This window comes from Microsporum canis, genomic scaffold, assembly GCF_000151145.1.
Source record: "Microsporum canis CBS 113480 supercont1.6 genomic scaffold, whole genome shotgun sequence".
NCBI lineage: Eukaryota > Fungi > Ascomycota > Eurotiomycetes > Onygenales > Arthrodermataceae > Microsporum > Microsporum canis.
Window position 1 is genome coordinate 2612390 of NW_003299164.1, and position 16019 is coordinate 2628408.

The 16019-nt window shown below is 47.6% G+C and overlaps 3 protein-coding genes across 3 annotated transcripts; 2 read left to right on the top strand and 1 right to left on the bottom strand.

Annotated features, from left to right (window-relative positions):
• Positions 1–276: 276 nt before the first annotated feature.
• MCYG_07110 (Nma111p) lies at positions 277–4222 on the top strand (the record flags this gene model as incomplete). The annotated part of the gene is made up of 7 exons (XM_002845100.1): positions 277–450; positions 548–608; positions 686–1110; positions 1371–2352; positions 2416–3731; positions 3787–4005; positions 4046–4222. 7 exons carry the CDS (start codon positions 277–279, stop codon positions 4220–4222), a joined length of 3354 nt encoding a protein of 1117 aa, XP_002845146.1.
• Positions 4223–4835: 613 nt separating this feature from the next.
• MCYG_07111 (inner centromere protein) lies at positions 4836–8796 on the bottom strand (the record flags this gene model as incomplete). The annotated part of the gene is made up of 5 exons (XM_002845101.1): positions 4836–5780; positions 5834–6085; positions 6142–8358; positions 8439–8535; positions 8618–8796. The coding sequence occupies 5 exons, from the start codon at positions 8794–8796 to the stop codon at positions 4836–4838; spliced, it is 3690 nt and encodes a 1229-aa protein (XP_002845147.1).
• An 800-nt stretch (positions 8797–9596) lies between these two features.
• MCYG_07112 (DNA topoisomerase II) lies at positions 9597–14921 on the top strand (the record flags this gene model as incomplete). The annotated part of the gene is made up of 6 exons (XM_002845102.1): positions 9597–9650; positions 9710–10048; positions 10104–10391; positions 10459–13137; positions 13194–13469; positions 13527–14921. The coding sequence occupies 6 exons, from the start codon at positions 9597–9599 to the stop codon at positions 14919–14921; spliced, it is 5031 nt and encodes a 1676-aa protein (XP_002845148.1).
• Between the last annotated feature and the right edge of the window lie 1098 nt (positions 14922–16019).

Sequence of the window (16019 nt, forward strand, 5' to 3'; positions counted from 1 at the left end):
ATGAGAGCCAGCCACAGGGATACATGCATCAGCTGCCATCTCTTCCCTTATCTTTCTCGCACACATGATCACATACAATCCGGTGAAAGCTCTGTAGAGACCTCCGCGAGGGTCTTTTTTTGAGAGGAACTCGCATAATGCCCGTGGTGGACCATACAGAACAATGCTGATTCACGACGCCAAAGCACGAGAAATACTCTTCCTACCACCGGCTGATACATCATCCTTCTGCCTAGGACCGTTTTGACTGCAGCGTCAACGTGCCATCACGACGATATGTCTGAATCAGAAGCATATGGAGACGAACTCATGCCTTTAACTCCAGTGTCGAATATCTATCAAGAGAGAAATTTATACAAACATGAGAATGAAAACATAATCTTTTCTGCCTTAATCTCATTTCATATTGACCGTCCATCTCTGTATATCTCAGGGATATCGTACTGTATAGTTAATAGTAATATTGGTTGCAGTTGAATAGAATCAAAATTATTTGCGCATCGGATATTTTTTCTTCTTTAAGTTATCACCAGCCAAAATTATTTAGAACTACGATAAAGCTGCGGCCGAAGAGCAAAGGAAGGGCGAACAGCCTCCTAACAGCCCTTGTATGTGACCTCCTTTTTTTTTTTGGTCTCTTTTCTCTCTTCTTCCTCTTTCCTTCTGTTATTTTGTATATCGCCAGGGACAAACCGTCTTATTTGTTTGGCCTGCCTGCTTGCCATCGAACTCGCCGTGAAGAAACAGCTATACCATCAACGCCGGTCAAACATCTATCGTGAAGAAGAAGAAGAAGAAGAAGAAGAGATTCCCTTGCGATATACGCTGGATCTTCACTGCCGCATTTCGACTGCCCTCGCTATGGAGATGAACGGCAGCGCCAAACGCAAGCACTCTGGCAGTGCGATGTCCCTACCGTCCGCCAAACACTTCCGGCCAGATCCCGCTACTCCTGCTATTCCTCCTCCTGAAGACCATCAGGCCTCTGCGGACGTGGCTATGTACGCCTTTGACGAGGCCACAGATCCTGAGGCTGCCGCGAGGGCGATGCTGCCCGTCAGCCAGGTGCAGACAGACTCGGCAGAGTGGCAGGAGACCATCGAGAGGGTCGTACGTTGTGTCGTGTCCATTCACTTCTGTCAGACCGCGTCCTTCGATACGGACTTGTCCATGGCCAGTCAGGCTACGGGGTTTGTTGTCGATGCAAAGAACGGCTATATTCTGACCAACAGGCATGTTGTCTGCGCCGGACCCTTCTGGGGATACTGTATCTTTGATAACCACGAAGAGGTGTGCTTTTTATTTCTTTTCTTCCTCTCCGGGAGCAAACACAGACCGAAGATTTACTAATGACGCTTCTACTTGAATAGTGTGATGTCAAGCCCATATATCGAGACCCAGTCCACGATTTCGGTATCCTCAAGTTCGACCCTGCTGCAATCAAGTATATGCCCTTGACGGAACTGAGGTTACGACCCGACTCGGCAAGAGTAGGCGTGGAAATTAGAGTGGTAGGCAACGATGCCGGAGAGAAACTGAGTATCCTGTCAGGCGTTATCAGTCGACTGGATCGGAACGCGCCAGAGTACGGAGAGGGATACAGTGATTTCAACACAAATTATATCCAGGCAGCTGCTGCAGCCAGCGGTGGAAGTTCCGGCAGTCCAGTCGTTAACATCGACGGCTACGCTATTGCTCTACAGGCTGGTGGACGCGCAGACGGTGCTGCCACAGATTATTTCCTGCCCCTTGACCGTCCCCTTCGTGCCTTGCAATGCATCCAAAACGGGCAGCCAGTCGCTCGCGGCACGATCCAGACTCAGTGGATCATCAAACCCTTTGATGAGTGTCGAAGGCTCGGTCTGTCGCCAGAGTGGGAGGCCGCGGTACGACTAGCGGCGCCCAAGGAAACGGGCATGCTTGTCGCCGAGATTGTACTTCCAGAAGGCCCCGGGGACGGAAAACTCCAGGAAGGCGATGTCTTGATCAAGGTAAACGGGGGCCTCCTCACCCAGTTCGTCAAGCTTGACGCGATCCTTGACTCGTCTATCGGACAGGATGTCTGTTTACTGGTGCAAAGGGGTGGCGAAGATCTAGAGGTGAGATGCAAAGTTCAGGACCTCCATGGCATCACTCCTGCAAGATACGTCAGCGTGGCCGGTGCTATATTCCACGATCTATCATACCAGCAGGCGAGGCTATATTCTATCCCTTGCCGAGGAGTGTACGTCTGCGAGGCTGCTGGTTCCTTCAAGCTGGAAAATGCCTTTTCTGGTTGGATCATTGATTCCGTCGATAAGAGGCCGACAAAGAACTTGGATGAGTTCATTGAAGTCATGAAGACCATACCAGGTACGGCATTCTATCATAACCTGTCACTATTTTATTATCGTTAGCTAACCTGCCTTTATACAGATCGTGCCAGAGTCGTCCTGTCATACAGACACATCCGCGACCTTCACACCAGGGGCACTAGCGTCGTACATATAGATCGTCATTGGCACCCACAGATGCGGCTTGCAGAGAGAAATGATACAACCGGCCTGTGGGACTTCACTGACCTGGCTGATCCCCTTCCCGCAGAGCCACCAGTGCCCAGGAGAGCTGACTTCATCCATCTCAACGGTGTCAAGCATGCTGCTGCCAACGATATCGTCCGCAGCTTTGTGCGTGTATCTTGCACCATGCCTGTCAGGCTCGATGGATTCCCACAAGCCAGAACTCTCGGCTTCGGTCTGGTTATCGACGCTGAAAAGGGGCTGGTCATCATCTCTAGGGCTATAATTCCCTTCGACCTTTGCGATATCAACATCACCGTTGCCGACTCTATCATAGTCAGAGGGAAAGTCGTTTTCATGCACCCGCTTCAGAACTATACAGTCATTCAGTATGATCCCAACTTAGTACAGGCTCCTGTCAAATCCGCCAGATTGAGTACGGAGTACATGCAACAGGGCGCTGGAACTCTGTTCGTTGGCTTTAACCAAAATTTCCGTATTGCTGTGACTGCCACAACAGTCACAGATATCACCACCGTTGCGATCCCCCCAAATGCTTCTGCACCACGATACCGCGCTATAAATCTCGACGCTATCACGGTTGACACTGGGCTCAGCACACAATGCACCAGCGGTGTTCTACTGGGAGAAGACGGTGTCGTAGAGGCTCTTTGGCTCAATTACTTGGGCGAACGGACAGAGGGTTCACACAAAGATGTCGAGTACCATCTCGGTCTAGCCACTCCATCTCTTCTCCCAGTTCTCTCCCAGATCCAGAGCGGCGCCATCCCCAAACTTCGAATCCTCGATATGGAAACATACGTAATTCAGATGAGCCAGGCGCGAGTCATGGGCGTATCTGAAGAATGGATTCGCCAGGTTGCCATTGCCAACCCAGCACGTCACGAACTGTTTATGGTTCGAAAAGTAGACTGTGCCTCTCCATTATCTACAGACTCGAGAACATTGGAAGAAGGGGATGTCATTCTCACGCTGAATGATAAGCTTGTGACCCGCGTTGCGGACTTCGACGCTATGTATGACCAAGAGTCGCTAGACGCTCTCATCGTGCGTAACGGCGAAGAGATGAAGATACAGATCAAGACCGTCCCTACCGAGGACCTTGAGACTGACAGAGCTCTTATTTTTTGCGGAGCTGTCTTGCAAAAACCTCACCATGCAGTCAGACAACAGATTTCTAAACTGCATTCTGACGTATATGTCAGCGCAAGGGTATGCTATGTCCCTAAATTCCTTGCCTTCAACGCAAACTAACCTTACATTATAGAGCCGTGGCTCGCCTGCCTATCAATACGGCCTGGCTCCCACTAACTTTATCACCGCAGTCAATGGTATTAAAACGCCAGACCTCGACTCGTTCATTGAACAGGTCAACACCATTCCTAACAATACGTACTTTCGCCTGCGCGCCGTCACATTCGATAACGTACCCTGGGTTGTGACTATGAAAAAGAACGACCACTATGTAAATCTCTTCCCCCTGAAGGTGTAGAAAGGAAATAAATGCTAATTCAATATATCCGCAGTTCCCCATGTCCGAATACGTCAAGGCCCCTGCATCCCCCTTGGGATGGAAGACAATCAGTCATACACCGGATAGAAAGCGCCGAGATACGTATGATACGGACAATCCTAATGCTGACGCTATGATGGAGGATAGAGACGTGGATGTAGGTGATGTGGAGCCGGAGGGGGGAGAATGAATCCTGTAACATTATTTCGATTCTACAATTGCTTTTATCTTTTTCTCTTCTCTTCTTGGTATTCATTCCTGGTATAATTACTTGCCTGGATAACTGTATTTGGATTGCAATGAGCATAGTGCGTGAGCAATCAAATAAAAATATTGCCTGCAGACCCATTGGATAGTGACCGTTGCCACGAATAAAAATTATCTCCTTCCATGCCATGAGAAGCTGTAAGCCGGGGAACCCGTCAAATTTCTTAATGTAGGTCTAAAACTGTTTCTGTAAAGACAAAAAAACCAATATTCATTTGCCATAAAACCACAAACTCCATGGACAGGCTAATATGTAGACAATATATGTATGCATCAAAATCTAAACTCCATACATTCAAAAAAGCAAAGACAAGTATAGATGAAGCACTGAACTAGAGCAACCCTCTTCCACCAGGTATTAGAAATATAACAAAAAACACAATTACAAAGGAGTACCAGATATTCAAAGAGCCGCCACATCAACACCGGATAAGAATTTTTGTCTCATTTTTGTCTGATCGTGCGTTGATGCCATCCATTATCCCGAAACGAAAAAAATAAACAAGTTCATTTGCAGGAGAGGCAGCTAAAGGGGTTTAGTGAGGGCTAAAAACCCAACCGCCGTTGTTCTTTAGCTTCTCTCTTTCTGCCATATCCCACTTGATCTCATCTTGTGTCAATCCGTCAGGACCATTCCAGTTTGCACTGCTAGTACGATCACGGAACTTTCGTAACCTCTCCTTATTGCCTTTGAATATCTCCTCCATACGCAATGGAGCGGATGGACCAAAGACCATCTCTCCGTCTTGGCTCTCTTGCTGAACAAGAATATTATGGAGGTTTTCTTCCTTAGCCCAGTCTGGGACATGGCATGGCTCTGCATCGGAGTCCTCGTCTTCACTATCTGTAGGAATATCGGGAAGTTTGATGTTTTCGCCATTGGGATAGGCGGGAGAGGATTTAGGTATGGCCTGTTTGTTGACGTGACCTGGCGTTTTGAGATAACCGGTGTTGGATTGGGATATATTAGTAGGTTCGGCAAAAGGGATCTTCCCATTAGCATACTTTGCCATCTCCAGAGGGTGTGCTGGTCGGTTGTTCTGGGCGGGTTGGGGGTGGGCTTGGAACTGTCTCTGGGCTCCCATGGAGTTCTTGAATATTGGTGGACAGCCTTGCATTGAGTTCGCTAGAGGAGCAACGGGTGGGTACTTGGAGACGCTGGGGAAGTTGTTAAGCTTAGAAGCATTGGACTGGCGTATCGGAGGAGCCATAGCTGGTCGAACGGCTGCCGGTTCAGTAGCAACAATTTCTTCCTCAGTCTTTCTCCGCTTCCCATCGGGTTGATGAACACTGCCGGACTTTGTGGCAGGGGGTCGAACCGTGTTTTGTTCATCGTGTAAGCGTTTGGGCGGTTTTGCTGGGTTTGATGGTGGGTAATTATGTGATCGATTTGGAGGTTGAACACTCCCTAGTCTTGAGCCTGGCCTTGCTGGCCCCTGGGACTCACTGAGAATAGAACGTTCACTATGTATAACGGAGCTCTGATGTAGAGTGAGTAAGGGGAAAACAAATAGATTCGGAATAAAAGACATACAGTATCATTTGATGGGGTTTGTTGACGGCCACGCTGCTGCTCCAATCTTTTTGCGTTCTCAAGCCGCCTCTTCTCAATCGCTTGTTTTTTCGCGAGTGTCTTTGGGTCGTCTGTAGCAGAGTGTTCCCGTTCCTGACGCTCACGGCGGGATTTTTCTAGTTGTTCCTGTCGGTTAGCCTCCTCTTGTTGCGCAAGCCTCTTGCGGTCAGCTTCGCGCCGCTGATCCAATTTCCGTTGGGCGTCTCGCTGTTCCTATTACAATCATAAGTATATATGACTCGATAGTGGGGGATCGATGAAATATTTACCTGCTCCTTCTTTCTTTCAGTAGCTAGAACAGTCCTGGATTTCGATGAGGCAGAAGAGGCAGAGCTCTTTAAGCTACCAGAAGATGATGCCGTGGTAAGAAGGGAAGCGCTGCTGGCTTTTTTGGACACGGAAGTCTGTCGAGGAGCTGGTTCACGGGCTGGAGGGGGCACAGGGGTTGCTGACTCTGCCCGTATCCGCTGCGAAGATAGAGTTCCAACACGGATGTTAACAGGCTGAGGTTTCGGTTTGCGCACTTCCCTGATAGCCTTTGCGGTCCTGCGACCTTCATTTTGCGACGTCTGGGCCTGGGATACAGCAGTTGCACTTGTCTTTTGTTCTTCCTCTGAGCTAGGTTCAGGTTCACGACGTACCGGTGCCTTGGGTACCGGGTCTATCCTTTGTGGAGGGATAATTGTTGAAGAATGTTCTGGTACCTCCACCTTATCTAATACCTGGGGTCTGGGGAGTTGCTCTCTAGCTCTTTCAAGTTGCTCTTCCATTTGTTTGCGATCACTGAGTTCTTGCTGTTTTCTTTTGTGTTCCCTTTCTATTGAACCGCGAGTCCGTGGCGCCCTAATTGGGCTGCAGGGAGGATTGGTTTGTGCCTGAGGCTGGTTTTGCCCAAGTGCACTGGTTGTGTTAGAGCAGGCGCTAGCCTGAGTACGCTGTGATGTAGGTGAAAGAGTCTCTAGCTTGGCGGTAGCGGAGACACTTGCGCTGCTACCAAATAAGCCTCTGGCACTTTTCATTAAAGATTGAAGCTTTGATTTCGATGCACTTATTGGGCCATCAAAACGTTTAGGCGAACCAGCTGGGGTGGTTGACTCGCCAGCAGTATCCACAACAGACGGCGCTTTCTGGGTGGAGCCTGCTGTACCTGGTCGCGGGGAGATAGGGAACGAAGGGACGGAAGAAGATTTACTGTGGAAAAACCCTGCCGGTCTGAATGGTTTCGGGCCAGGTGTGCGTCTTTCAGGAGAAGCAGGGTGAGCTAATGGAGCTCTCGAGACAGGACTCGGGGTGTCTCTATATATTTGGGCTTCTGGATGGAATTTATCAGCTGGGAAGGTGAATTGTTCCCGACCTGGATGTGTGCGTTGAGGGGAGGCCTGCAGTCCAGCTGCTGTGACTGTGGGGGCTGGTTCTAGAATAGAGGAGGCATTCTGTGTATTTTCATTTGTGGGAGCGACGGTTGGTGGAGGAAGCTCTGGATATGTGACCTGCTGTGAAGCGAGAGAGGGGGCGGTAGATTTGGTCGAGCGAGGTGCTTGAGACTTTCCGAGCATATTGATCTTCTCATGCAACAGTTGTGTTGAAGATTTATTGGCTCGCTTTGGCGCCTTATTTTCTGCGTCAGAATCATTCTCATTGTCAGCGGATTCGTCGGTTCCCGCCTTATCGTGTGTTTCCAGAAATTTGCTTTTCTCGTTGTCCAAGAGCATTTGTGTCAGCCTGGTGCCGCCTGTTTGTCTTCCGAAGTAGCTAGATTGGCCAACAATGCTCATATTCATCTTGGGGGGGTCAATATGGCTGGTCCGAGACATTCGTCCGCCCATGCTACGTTTGGTTGTAAGCGGCTCTCTTGCTGGAAGGGAAGCAAATGTAAGGCTGCTCTTTCGAATGGGCGCCCGAATGGGGGTTGGACCATCGGATGGTGAGCCTATATCATCGAAATTAGGATCTTCAAGGTCCTCCTTAACTTGAGGCGGCTGTGAGGCTGGTAGTAAGTGGGGGTGAGATTCATTGACACTCTCCTTCTCCACGAGTGTAGCGGCGCCAAGGGGTTGCTGCTTCGGTAAAGCCGTGTTTTTTGGGATATAACGGGGGTACTCAAATTCCATCGGCTCAGCAGTGTTTTCCTTGCTCGGAGCAACTTCTCTTGCAGAGTGAAACGAATCTTCTGTAATACGACGAGTTTCGGGTGAACTCTGACGACCACCATCTACGGGTAGGATGGTTACTTCATCAATAACCTGAGTAGCTGTCTCTACCTCTGTTTGGTGGTCCTGTTCGTTGGTATCTGTTGAGAGCGGCTCTGGCATGCCATGATAGCCGGAATCGGTGTTGTAGTTTGGATTTGAATTCTGGGTGTTTGAAAGAGGTGACCGCAGCTTTTCATTGCTGGTGATGAGCTTTGCGATCTCATGGTTGAATCGATTGGTAGGCACGGGACTCTGTCTTGCATTATGTCCGGACGAGAATATATCACTCAAGGGCTATGGCCCATGTTAGAAACACGCGCTGCGTTTATGTAAAAGCCTAGGGGGTTGTTCGAATGTTATATATAGTAACTTACTACTCGCGCTTCCCGCGGCGTCTTGAGGATCTTTCGCGCTGTCCGGGGTGTCTTTCCTCTCATTTTCCCGGGAGTCTTGAAGAGTTCGGTAACGCTGCTGTTCGACAGATCAGAAGACGAGCAAAAGAAAAGCCCCCCTAGACAAGGGGCAGAAGAACATGTACGGAAGTTGGCCATACAATTGATCGCGAGTGAATATTTCCGCCATATGCTCGTTGAGCCATTCCATCTCATGACGGACGGGAAACTCGACCTCGTCCAGCTCCTGTTGCACTAATTGCATGCAGTTTTCCTTTTCTTCTGCAATCCATTCTTTCGAGCCTACAGGCTTCCGCGCCCTAGCTATCGCACTCGCCATGGTAAAATCCGCAGGTGGTCGATATCAATCAAAACTGGTCGATAATAATGGGGGCGATAACCTAGAACGTTCCAAGGGAGTAAACAAACAACGGTCAGCGCTTCGAGCGTGTCGGGTGCTCAGAGTACTCAAACGTGTAGATGTGCGCAACACTCCATGAAGGCAGACGTCAGCGGCAAAAAAGAGCAGCTCGATTCCTTCGTCTTCTGCCGTTTCGTTCTTAGTTTTTCTTTGCGGGTTTGAAGATATCGAAATCGACGGGTTGTTTTTCCACTCCCGAAAAAGGGAAAGTTGGATCAAAACAAGTTTGGGAAACGCGAACCAGGCTTAGTCATACGGAATATAGTTAATCCATGGAACTATCACGTGGTAGACCGACAAGAAGATACCTACTGTCAGCATTAAGAAGAGAGGCCGTAGAGTGCAGACATCTTATAAAGCGATCTGATCGTCTCTAACGCTTATGCTTTGCTGCGAGGAGCTTGAAATCGTAAAAATATGACAAAAATCGCGTGTTTATAGGAACTGTTTTGATATTTCCTGTTCGGGATAAGTGTCTCGGCCCGATGTTGATCCGTGGAAGTTATGGGGAAAAAAAACATCAACAACGTTAAGAAGGAAGAAGAATAACATCGACATCTTGAACATTTACAACAACAGTCGTTCGTTTTTAACTGCTTGGATGGACATGCGGAGTTGGTCTGTTTGAGCTCGACGTTGCAACAATCCTTGGTTGTTTTATACTCGTAAACCGCCCTCCCTGAACGTCCGCTGCACCACCGCGAGGCGGTTCCGTCGCGATGTCGAGTGAGAGTGAGTTTGATAACGAGGGCTCAGGCTCAGACTTTGCCCCGGTAGGTCTTCAATGAAGCTCCCATCTGTTCCCTGCAAATGCTGATGATGTGCAAACCAGAAGCCAAAGGCAAAGGCTGCCCCGAAGAAAGCAGCGGCTACTTCCAAAGCAAAGGCTGGCACCAAGAAGCTGACTCAAACTACTCTCAAACCCAAGGTTTCATCCAAAGCTGCAATGTCTAGAAAGCCCGCCCGACCTGACTGTGAAGATGAGCTGGACTCCACAATCGAGGAAGAGGCCGATAATTTGGAATCTCTTGGAAGCACTCCCCCGAACGCCTCCAGAAAGACCAAACCTGTGCCGAAAAAGACTGCTTCTAAACCCCTCGCCAATGTAGAGAATGAGTCCTTCATCACTGAGACTGCGGAGGGGGGTGGATCATCGGAAAAATACCAAAAGGTGAGTGCTACCACAGCTGTGTAATATGCTAGCTTGTACTAATCGCGCAGTTCAGATCACCCAATTAGAACACATCCTCAAGCGCCCAGACACCTACATAGGCTCCGTTGAACGAACTGAGAAACAGATGTGGGTTTACAATTCAACCACAGAGTTGATGGAGTACAGAGAGGTCTCCTACGTTCCTGGTTTATATAAGATCTTTGATGAAATCCTGGTCAACGCTGCCGATAATAAGCAGAATGATCCAAATATGAACGAGATCAGGGTTACTCTGGATAAGGAAGGTGGTGAGATAAGTGTTTGGAACAATGGTCGCGGTATTCCGGTGGAGGTTCATTCGGTATATATCCACCTTCTTCTACCTCACTAGCGTATATTGTATAGGAGATGTGCTAACAGCCCTGTAGAAAGAAAAAATCTACATTCCCGAACTTATCTTCGGCCATCTGCTTACCTCTTCAAACTACAACGACCAGCAGGAGAAGGTAACTGGTGGACGAAACGGCTACGGAGCGAAACTCTGTAATATTTTCAGTAACGAATTCACCATCGAAACTGCTGACTCTCGAACAAAGAAGAAGTTCAAGCTCACCTGGACAAACAACATGTCCGCCATGGGCAAACCGAAGATTACAGAATGTAAGGGCGACGATTATACCAAAGTCACATTCAAGCCAGACTTTGCAAAATTCGGCATGGAAGGCATGGATGATGATTTTGAGGCGTTAGTTAAACGGCGAGTGTACGACATGGCCGGTACTTGCGGCACAGCCGTTAAACTAAATGGCACAAAAATTCCTGTCAAATCCTTTAAGAAATACATGGAAATGTACACCAAAGCAATCAAGACAGAGCGAGGAGAGGACCCGACATCTGACAAAAACGATATCATCACAGAAAGCCCAGATCGGCGCTGGGAAATCGGGTTCACTGTTTCGGATGGCTCATTTCAGCAGGTCTCGTTTGTCAATTCCATCGCAACGACCTCTGGTGGAACTCATGTCAACTATATCAGCGACCAGATTTGCAACAAACTTGCCGACGCGTTGAAAAAGAAGAACAAGACCGGAGCAACGCTCAAAGCTGCCCAGATCAAGAACCACATTTTCCTTTTCGTAAATTGCCAGATTGTCAATCCTGCGTTTACATCTCAAACCAAGGAACAGTTGACTACCAGGTCCAGCCAGTTTGGGAGTAAATGTATTGTGTCTGATGAATTTTTGAAGAAGGTCATGAAGACCCGAGTTATGGATGATATCCTCCACTTTGCTGAAAAGAAGGCCGATCAAATTTTGAAAAAGACGGACGGGAACCGTCGCTCCCGTATGAACAACCCAAAGCTTACAGATGCAAACAAAGCTGGTACCAAGGAAGGCCACCATTGTACACTCATTTTGACTGAAGGTGATTCTGCAAAGGGTTTGGCTATGGCTGGCCGAGCTGTTGTAGGCCCTGATCTTTTCGGAGTCTTTCCACTTCGAGGAAAGCTTCTCAATGTTCGAGATGCGTCCGTTGACCAAATCTCTAAGAATGCTGAGATTCAGAACATCAAAAATTTCATTGGTTTGCAGCATAAAAAGGAGTACACGGATACTCGAGGCCTTCGGTACGGTCACTTGATGATTATGACTGACCAAGATCATGATGGTAGTCACATCAAGGGTTTACTAATAAATTATCTTCAAGTTGCTTTTCCTACGCTGTTGAAAATCCCAGGCTTCCTTATCGAATTCATCACTCCTATCGTCAAAGTTTGGAAAGGGGATCCCAAAAACCCAACTCATTCCAAGTCTTTCTTCACTCTTCCAGAATATGAAGAATGGAAGGAAACTCACGCACACGATAAAAAATGGCAAAAGAAGTACTACAAAGGTTTGGGTACCAGTTCGACTGAAGACGCCCAGATTTACTTCCAAGACCTGGATAAGCATCTTAAACAGTTTCACACCCTGCAGGATAAGGAGGCAGAGCTAATTGAACTTGCATTTTCAAAGAAGAAAGCGGATGAACGAAAGGAGTGGCTTCGTCAATTCAAGCCGGGAACGTATCTTGACCATTCAACAGAGCAGATCACATATTCTGATTTTATCAACAAAGAGCTGATTCTTTTCAGCATGGCTGATAACATACGATCTATCCCTTCGGTGATCGATGGTTTGAAGCCCGGCCAACGAAAAGTCCTATATACTATGTTTAAGCGCAATGTGAGAAAAGACATCAAAGTTGTTGAACTTGCTGGTTATGTCTCTGGTATGACGGCCTACCAGCATGGTGATAACTCCCTTCACACAACTATCGTCGGCCTTGCTCAAACCTTTGTCGGCTCAAACAACATCAACTGCTTAGAGCCCAGCGGCAATTTTGGAAGTCGTCTCCAGGGAGGATCTGACAGTGCCAGTGCTCGTTATATTTACACTCGTCTTTCACCTTTTGCAAGGCGTTTGTTTCACCCAGCTGACGAGCCGTTGCTGGTAAATAACACCGATGATGGTAAAGTGATTGAACCGGAAACCTACGTGCCCGTTGTCCCACTTATTCTTATCAACGGTGCCGATGGGATTGGTACTGGTTGGAGTACCTCGATCCCAAATTATAATCCAGAAGATGTTGTCGCCAATCTGAAGCGCTTGATGGCAGGCGAGGAGCTGGTCCCCATGAAGCCCTGGTTCCGCGGGTTCAAAGGGGAGGTTACTGGGTCTGGGGATCGCTATAAATTTAGTGGAATCATAAAACAAACAGGAGATAATGAGGTGGAAATTACGGAACTTCCTATTCGTACCTGGACTCAGGACTTCAAGGACAGGCTCGAGGAAATCATTAAAGCTGACAAAGTTCCCTCATTTATCAAAGATTACAAGGACTACAACACTCACACCAATGTTCATTTCATTATTCAGATGGATGAAAAGCATATGAAAAAGGCCCTTGAGGAAGGCCTTGAGGAGAAGTTCAAGCTCATTAAACCTATCGCAACCTCAAATATGGTCGCCTTTGATGCTGAAGGCCGCATTACTCGCTACGAGACCCCCGAGGATATTCTACAAGCGTTTTACGCTGTCCGTATCAAGCTATATGAGCGACGGAAGGTATGCATATCAGATACAAAATTTCCCCAAGCTATATGTTCTAATAAGAGTTACAGCAACATCTACTTTCACAACTTCAATCCCAGCTTGATAAGCTAAGTAACCAAGCTCGCTTCGTTCAAATGATTATCGATGGGAAATTGGTGATCTCAAAAAAGAAAAAGACCATCCTTATCCAGGAATTGAAGGACAAAGCATTTAAACCATTCCCGAAAGTGGCTGATACCGCCAAATCGGACGAAGTCGACGATGAAGAAGGGGAAGAGGATGAGGAAGAAGAGGGAAATTCGGACGCCGTCCTCTCTTCTGATGCGTATGACTATTTGTTGAGTGTAAGTGACATAGCCTTATCTTAAACTACGATTTGAATCTAATATTCGACATCCCAGATGCCTTTGTGGTCTCTTACTCAAGAACGCGTAGAGAAACTGCGGCGCCAGATCGGAGATAAGGAAATGGAAGTTGATGCATTGATTAAACTGTCAAAGGAGGACATATGGAGGAAGGATCTTGACGATTTTATTGCCGAATGGAGATTCCAACTTGAGGATGAAGAAAACCGCCGCAAGAAAATTGCTGGGCGCGGTAGACGGTTGTCGGCAAAGGTCAAAACTGGCAGTCGAGTGACCGTGGCCAAAAAACGCAAGGCGAATTCAGGTGATGACAGTGATTTTGACGCCCCCAAGGGGAAGAAGGCAACTGTCAATCGTGTCCAACCCAAGGGTGGGCTTCTTGACTACCTCGGTAAACCGAAGCCCAAGGCAAAGATCAAATCCAATGTTGATGGGGCGGATGATTCTGATGAATTTGAGGTTGAAGTTATGCCAAAACCAAAATCTCGAGGCACTACTAAGGCAGCTAAACCTGTGTCTGTAGTCAATGATCTGAGCGATGCGGACTTTATGGATATTGATTCTATGGGGAAGGAGAAGTCTAAGCCAAAGGCAACCTCGTCTACAGAAAAACCAACGGTTGTCAACGATGATTCGGATATCGAGATGGTTTCCAAGCCCACCACACAGCGAAGCGCTCGAGTCAAACAACAGCCAAAGAAATATCATGGTTTCAGCACCTCGGAGGACGAGGAGACTGATGATTTTGATGTCAGTGCTATGGTTAAAGGGATAGATAAGACAAAGGCAAAACCCGCCTCTGATAGCCGGACCCTCTTTTCCGAACCTTCTCGTCCGGCTGGCGAAAGTACAAAACTCGCTACCAAACCAGCCAAGGATACCCATGAGTTCGATGCAGATGAAACCAACTATTCGAAGCTTATCCCCCAGAACTCACCAAGACGGTCCCTGCTCGTGAAGCCGAAAGAGAACAAGGTGTTCTCTGACGTGGAAGATAATATCGAAGAGGATCCCAAACCCGCTTCTAAGCTGCCAAACAAGGCTAAGCCTACAGCCTCTAAATCATCCGCGAAGCCTGCTGCAAAGGCTTCAACGGCTTCTGCCCGAGGGCGACCAAAGAAGCCAACTGCCGCAGCGCCTATAGCAGATAGGAAAACACTACAGCTGTCGCCTGCGGCGAAGGCGTACGCTTCTAAAAAAGCCAAAACCAAAAAGCTAGTGGATGATATGTCTGACGACGACATAGATGCCATGGCCAATGATATACTCGACTCAGAGCCTGAGAAAGCTGCAAATCCATCCTCTACTAGGGCACGGCCTTCACGTCGTGCAGCTACAACCGCGAAAAAGCCAGTATATACCGTCGATGATGATGACAGTAGTGAAGAAATTGGGGACGCAGCAGTTTCTAGTGGCGATTTTTCGGACTAACCGGTCTGTATTCTAGCGGGTATGGATTACGGATTTGATGGAATATTATTGATTTCACTCCGTGAAGGGAAAGGAGGCGGTCTCCGGCAGGTGTTTGGGATGGGGTTTGGTTCAGTTCTTCTGCATCTTTTTCTGCACAGTTGTATGAATACATTATACATTTGATAAACAATATTCTACATTCAGCTGCTAACCATTTTGCCATATCGTATTAATGAATGGCTCCTGTCTACGGAGTACATATTTCTATGTTCGTGTCTATCAGCCCCCACGCCGATTGTCTTTCTGGTTGCGAGGCCTCGCGCGACCAGGCGCAAGATATTGTAACTGTTATCCGTTTATATGTACGACAGCTTCTTGTAATACGACATTTACTCGGGAGCAAGCTACAAGCCCCTTCAGCGGCCTAATTGGGAGTATAACAGACTATCAAACAGATCTAGAACGGCGATCATATTATTTTTTACTTCTTTTTGAAACTTCTTCGCCGACGGGAGTTTAAATTAAAGGGCCATGGTTTGTGGTAGTGGAAGATGAAGCCGTCAAGCCGGTGGTTGTATTACAGTTGAATCTTCCTTTCTCTTTTTCTTTTTGGCGCTAACTTGACAACTTGTCAACTTCCAACCCTCACTCGAAGATATATCCCACTGCAAAGGTTAACAACTACATGATCTTGACGGTATTAACGACTTCTTATAGGCTGAATACGTTGTTGATAGTTGAAATAACCGACCATTTGTCTGTCTGAACGAAAAAAAAAGGTACAAGGCGATAATGGAAAGCCTCCTCGCTCCAGTGTCTACCAATCCGTTGAGCTCCTGGAGACGGAAAGACGGGTATAAGGCCTTTTATTCTGTCCTTTTCTACAAATTGGCTGTTGTTTCACATCTAGAGACTGTGTAAGAAGGTAAGCTATTTTGCACAAATGCTAGAACTGGAAGAATTGCTAATTCCCAGTATCCCCCCAGTTTTGCCAGCACCGCTTAAGGAGCTCTTTAGGTGTTCAAAACAATGTTTTGACAAGCATGAGACAGCTTCTGGCTACCTTTCCCCAATTTTCTAATAAGCAGCTAATGTTAAGCTGGGGTTTCTGTCGAG